The sequence below is a fragment of the Corylus avellana genome, chromosome ca1, assembly GCF_901000735.1.
Source record: "Corylus avellana chromosome ca1, CavTom2PMs-1.0".
Lineage (NCBI taxonomy): Eukaryota > Viridiplantae > Streptophyta > Magnoliopsida > Fagales > Betulaceae > Corylus > Corylus avellana.
In genome coordinates this window covers 17,878,290-17,884,200 of record NC_081541.1, presented here as the reverse complement: position 1 = coordinate 17,884,200, position 5,911 = coordinate 17,878,290, and the positions used below count along the sequence as shown (strand labels likewise).

At 38.4% G+C, this 5,911-nt stretch overlaps 1 protein-coding gene across 4 annotated transcripts in view; it reads right to left on the bottom strand.

The window, feature by feature from the left end:
* Nucleotides 1-501: 501 nt before the first annotated feature.
* The window catches only part of LOC132182259 (protein TRIGALACTOSYLDIACYLGLYCEROL 2, chloroplastic-like), an 18,618-nt gene continuing 13,208 nt past the window's right edge, over nt 502-5,911 (bottom strand). Inside the window, exons 4-6 of one of the 4 annotated variants that reach the window (XM_059595448.1) lie at nt 1,924-2,039; nt 1,234-1,324; nt 502-1,134 (exon numbers count right to left, since the gene is read on the bottom strand). In XM_059595448.1, coding sequence (XP_059451431.1) covers nt 1,042-1,134; nt 1,234-1,324; nt 1,924-2,039 — 300 coding nt within the window. In that variant the 3' untranslated portion in view covers nt 502-1,041. The other 3 variants (XM_059595455.1, XM_059595464.1, XM_059595473.1) reach the window with 3 other exon arrangements.

Here is a 5,911-nt window from a genome sequence, read left to right as displayed (position 1 = left end):
TTCCTTTAATCTCTTCAATTTTTGAAATTTGAGAAGAAATGTTATAGCATTCTTCTAGCATTTTCAGCTGTCCTGACATACTCGATCTCCTACTGAGATCAATTTTAATTAAAACAACAAACAAAATTCCAGGTGAATTAATCATGCGACATTTTCGGCAGAGAACACTAAATATCATATCTCTTTTGAAAACGAACCCCTTGACCTTCCACAGCCCTCTAAAAAATTCCAAAAAACCACATGTCCCATTTGACTCTAAAAAATATAAGAAAAACCCAAATCGCCATTCGTCTTCAAAAAAAACTCATCCTAGCACAGGCCACCACCAGAATCCAGAATTGCAGCCAACGCAAGTACATGCCCTAAGAGGATGCTGTGAAAGTTGAATACCAAGCAGTGAAGATCTGGGCTAGTAATGTGAGGAGGGGCTACAAAACATGGTGGGGAAGAGATGTAGTTAAACTATCAATCAGATTTAACATGTCCAACAATACAGCTCACTGGAAAACAAAGTCTTGGCTGTCACTATCTGAAACTATAGTTGACAGGCATATTATTAGCATAAGAAACATACAGAAGCTCTCTCCTCAAAGAAAATTGACAATTCCATACTGACAGAATTTTTATCAGGGGAACATTTCTGATGTTGATCTTTCATGGGCATTTTAGCCTAAACAATGGAACACATAGAAACAAATGCAGAAGCCTCCAAACTACACTCGAATGCAAACTTTCATCTTAAAAATCAAGGGCTTTCTGTAGCAACAAACAAAACCTCCACTGATAAATCATTCACATTTTCACTTCTTGTTTGGGAAAGGAAAACCAGTCAACAAAACTTGATTGGACATTTCCGCTTGAGGCAAAAGAATGCTATATGAAGAATAGCATTGAATGCTTTCCTGCTACCAAAAAATGCAGATCCAAAGGGTGCAATGACACTACTACGATTTCTCCCCGCTACAATAAATAAAGGATAGCATTTCGAACATCTAATTTTCTGCTGTAAGCTACCATCCTATTTCCATCTTTTATTTGTCTTCACAATAGCCTGCTTAGGGACTTGATAAGTAGTTTTAGATTCCGTCTTGTAGCCTCATCACCCGTGAATCCCAAAATATCAGAGCTTATATTCTGCAATGATGAAAAAAGAAATAGAAAGCCAACTTTACACAAGAAATTACTCGACTCCGACAATTAGCAAAGGTAAGCAGCTGAGAAATAGGATCTCACCTCAATGTTCTTCAAGGTAAAAATCAGGGTGTAAATGGACTTCTGAATCAGCTCAGTATTCTCAGGGGTCATAATTGATGAATGCACTCTTCTGCAGAAAAATTTACTCTACACCATTGTAAGCCTGTAACTGAGACAAGATTCAATATGTTCTTTTCATACTGGTCCTGTAAATAGACCTCTCTCTCTCTCTGTGTCTCTGTGTCTCGCTCTCTCTTTAATATAGGTAAATACAAGTATACAACCCCATGCACCTGTATGAGATTGAACCAGTGACCTCAACCCTCAGCAATAATTTAGGAAGACTTTCCTGTCCCAAACCCAATCCATTTTTTACAACTACATGAAATGAAGCTCATAATCCATTAAGTAGCTCAAATATGACAAGAAAAGCTGAATAAGTTCTGTAGCTCATGGAGAGGTGTGGAGCTCATTGATCTTCTCATGTGTCTGAGGATGATCATGTCTTAAAAAACTCTTGGATTGCTTTTGGTCATCATTTTCATAGTATTTTTTACTGCCAAACAATACCAGAGGCTAGAGCAAAAAGAAGACCCAAAAAGCCTCTCTTTATTGAGACTCAAGCTTGGCTTAATTAGTAAAAGCATTTTGTGTCATTTTCTCAACCTGACCTTGAATTAATAAATTCACACATAAAACTTATCAACGTAAGAGGTTGCTATAACTCACCTCAGGTCCTCAGAGGCTTCCGTAAGGCTTCTGGTTAGATTCTCAACTTCCTTTAGCAGACCACTATCACGAACCTCAGCCAGCAAAGGTTGAACATCATCAGCCATGGCTTTGATCTGAGACATCAATACAACAAATCAAATAATTCTGCATGAGAATAAATAAAATATTGAGCAAATGTGAATATAAACCATTTAAGTATACATAAACATGCACAGATTTCTTTTGAATAAGTATACATAAACAATGCAGTGCTATAACTACCCACTTGTCGCTGTACCTTCTCTCCTTTTATATATATTCTTTTATGACGAGGAAACCCTTCAAGATAGGGTCACTTTGTGTACCCATTCCTGTTAGGTAAAAACCTCGGACCCATATAAAGCACCCTCTCCACCCGGTAGACCCTCTCCACCCGGTAGACCCTCTCCACATGGCGGGCTGGCCCAAAGAAATTGTTTGCACCCAAGGGGATTCGAAACTTGGACCTCATGGTACTTAAAAACAAATGGCCATCCACCAACATTGTTTGACACTCCATACTAAAGAAGAAACTCTCCCAAACTGATTTCCTTTTTTTTTTTTTAAGACGCAACTAGTACATTAAATTGTTAATCTGACATAATTCCTTTCATAAAGGCATCCCCCATTTCCCTGATGATTTGAACTTTAATTTTGAACACGTTCTAAAGGTTGGACCTGGCAAAAATATGAAGTAGTCGATTCCAAAGATTGTATTAAGTTCAATAACAGGAAAGATATCCAGAAATTAATCTTTTCCTAAAAGAAAGATCATAGTTAATGCACACAGTAAATGTAATTGGCTTACATCCATAATTATATGCTTCAACATCTCCTTACTTATCAATTCAAATTGACACCCTTATCCACTTGATATATATATATAAAATTGAAATTTTATTTAAAAAATGAAGAGGCATGCCCAACCCTAGTACACAGAAAATATACAAAAGAGACACCTAGCTAGAAGGGGGAAAATCAAGAAAAACATGGAAATCAAGCACATTAGGGAAGTTTAAAGCAACAGTCTAGAGAAAAAGAGTATTAAAGAAGAAAAACTTTAGTTACACCACCGTCCTCTCGTGATCTTCAAAATTTCTATCATTCATTTCGCTCTAAAGGAATCACAAAAGGCAAGACAACATCATCTTCCACATTGCTGCACTCTAAAGACTGCCATATAAACCTTCCAACAAGCAAAGAAGTCTACCACTTTGCTTAGGCATAACCCAAGACAACCCAAAATGACTGAAAATAATACTCAATACGGCACTAGCAACCTCATAGTGGAGAAGAAGATCCACAGACTCCCTACTTCTCTTACAAATACAACACAATCGACTGCCAAAACGTGAAGCTTTTTAAGATTATCCAAAGAATCTTTCCTAGGGCAGCCAACCAAGCAAAGAAAGCTGCTCTTAAGAGAACTTTACTTTACCAAATACACTTGATACATATTCATAAATTCAATACTACTAGGAGATGGTGATGTCTTGAGGCTCATCACATCTGATAGTAGTATTGAGGCTCATCACATCACATCACAAACTCAATACTACTACCAGATGTGATGTATCAATAAGCTACCTCTTTAATTTTTCCAGACCTTCCCACATTTGTACAAATCTACGATAAGGCCCAATCTCTACGTTGGATGACAAATGACTAACACCAAAGTCCCCCTTTCTCTGTTCAGTTCTTTACAATTCTTTACAATTCCATTAAACACAAGCTAACAACTTTCCCTTCCAAACAGATGGCTCAAAAAATTCTAAAACATATTGGTCATCTTCAGCATTTATTAATTAACCAACTTGTGTTATCTATGTTTCCTAAGATTCAAGTGATAACATGGAAATAATTTTGCTTGAAGTATAACAAATATTTATCCATGTAACTTGTAAGTAGTCTTTGGTAGGGAAATGCATATAAGAAGTAAACAACCCGAGTGTATAAGTAATATACAACTGATGTTAAAGGGGCCAATCATTTGTCACCAGACCACTTGGATCAAGTAAAAAGTTATTTCTCACCTCTTCCTACTTTAAGATGATTATGTAAGCATGTACTTATAGCATGTGTGTTTACATAGGTAACCCAAATATATCATAATTTCATAATATCACTTATTTAAATCATAACCCAAACATATACAAGCCACACATGCAAGCGAAAGCCTGAGCTTTATCCGACCCATATGGAGGGGACGATTTGCACTATGACCCGGGGATCCAGTAAAGGCAAAGCTTCGGATACCCCGGTTATCAAAAAAAAAAAAAAAACCCAAACAAATGGACCTTGTGGCTGTTTTATTTCAATTCCTTATATGAACTCTGTGTCTCACCGCACAGCTATGTCCGTTTAATTTATTGTCCTATAATTTTTTATGTATGATGTTAATTACTTGGGATACTATTCTCTCTCTCTCTCTCTCTCTCTCGCCTGTGTCGGAGCGTGAGGGGCGCGTGAGAGCTGTTTTGTGCTAGAGTTAGGCTGTACCATGGCTGGTTCGAGGAGGTGGTCAGTGGAGTCAAAGGAGTTTGAGGTTTTGATTAAGGTGGGGGCAGCTGGGGTAAGGATTTTTGAGAGAAGTAAGAGATTCAAAAGGTCCATTTTCTTGAAAAAGGACGAATTAGCGTGGATGGTGAGAATAGGTGAGGCACTGGTGGCTGTGGACAATTCAGAAGTTTTTTGGGATCAGTCTAGAGCTGGGTATCCTAGAATAATAGCTCAGAAGTGTTCAAATAGGCATGGATGTTTTCTGACAGTGGAGGAATTTGATGGAAGAAGGAGGTGCGGCTCAATCATCATTCCTGAAGGACGTCGTGGTTTTGGATGGGAGCGTTTTATCGAAGAAATGCGAGTGGCAAACTCGGCTCTCTGTGACTCTCGAGGGGTAAGTGAACACAGAGTGTTTAGGGAAGACAAGAGAGATAAGGAGGTGAAGGAAAGAAGGAGCTATGCGGAAACACTAAGGATGCTGACGTAGCGGAAGACTAAGGTAACTAATCAAAGAGCAGCGTCTTTGATTCTGCAAGGAGAAGCGTCTTCGTCTTCTACCCAAAAAAAAAATAAAACAAGCCCGCAGGCTAAAAATAAAACTCCGCAGAGTATTTAAGAGAGAATTCTCTGATTTGATTATAATTCAATTGATTGAGTTTTACATAATAGGCAAGCCTATTTATAGAAGAGAAATCCTTGGAGAAAAAGTAAACCTACTTCTAGTAGAGAAAGTAAATCTAATCTTAGTAGGAAAGTAAACATAATCCTAGTAGGGAAAGTAAACATAATTCTAATTAGGAAAAGTAAATATGCTCCTAGTAGGGAAAGGATTAAAAGTAAACTATTTATTCTTGGGGGTGGGGACACACATGTCCTACATCAGTCTCCCCTTCTTGAAAAGAACTCGTCCTCGAGGTAAGTTTTGACTCATCTGGTGGAAAATATTCAAAAATGTCTGCCACGTTGAATGTTGAGGATATCGCCATTTCTTCTGGAAGATCGATGACATATGCATTGTCGTTAATCCTTTTTAGTATCTTGCATGGACCATACTTCTTATTCCTCAGCTTTCCAGAAGTACCAGTCGGCAGTCGCCCCTTGCGTAAATACACCATCACAAGATCTCCTTCTTGAAAAATCTTTGATCCCCGACCCTTGTCTGCTGCCGTCTTGTACTTAGCATAGGATTCTTCTAGATGCTGACGAACTCCCTCTTGGGTAGCTTTCACCCGTTCTGCTAAATGCTCCGCTGCTACACTTGCACCGGGTAGCTTAGGTAAAGCTGCAAGATCTACTGCAAGTCTCGGAGTTCTCCCATAGACGACTTCAAATGGTGCCTTCCCAGTAGATCGATTCACCATGTTATTGTAGGCAAACTCAGCCTGAGCTAAAGCCAGGTCCCACTGCTTCGGTTCGTCACCTGCAATACATCGAAGTAAATTACCTAGAGTTCGATTAACAACTT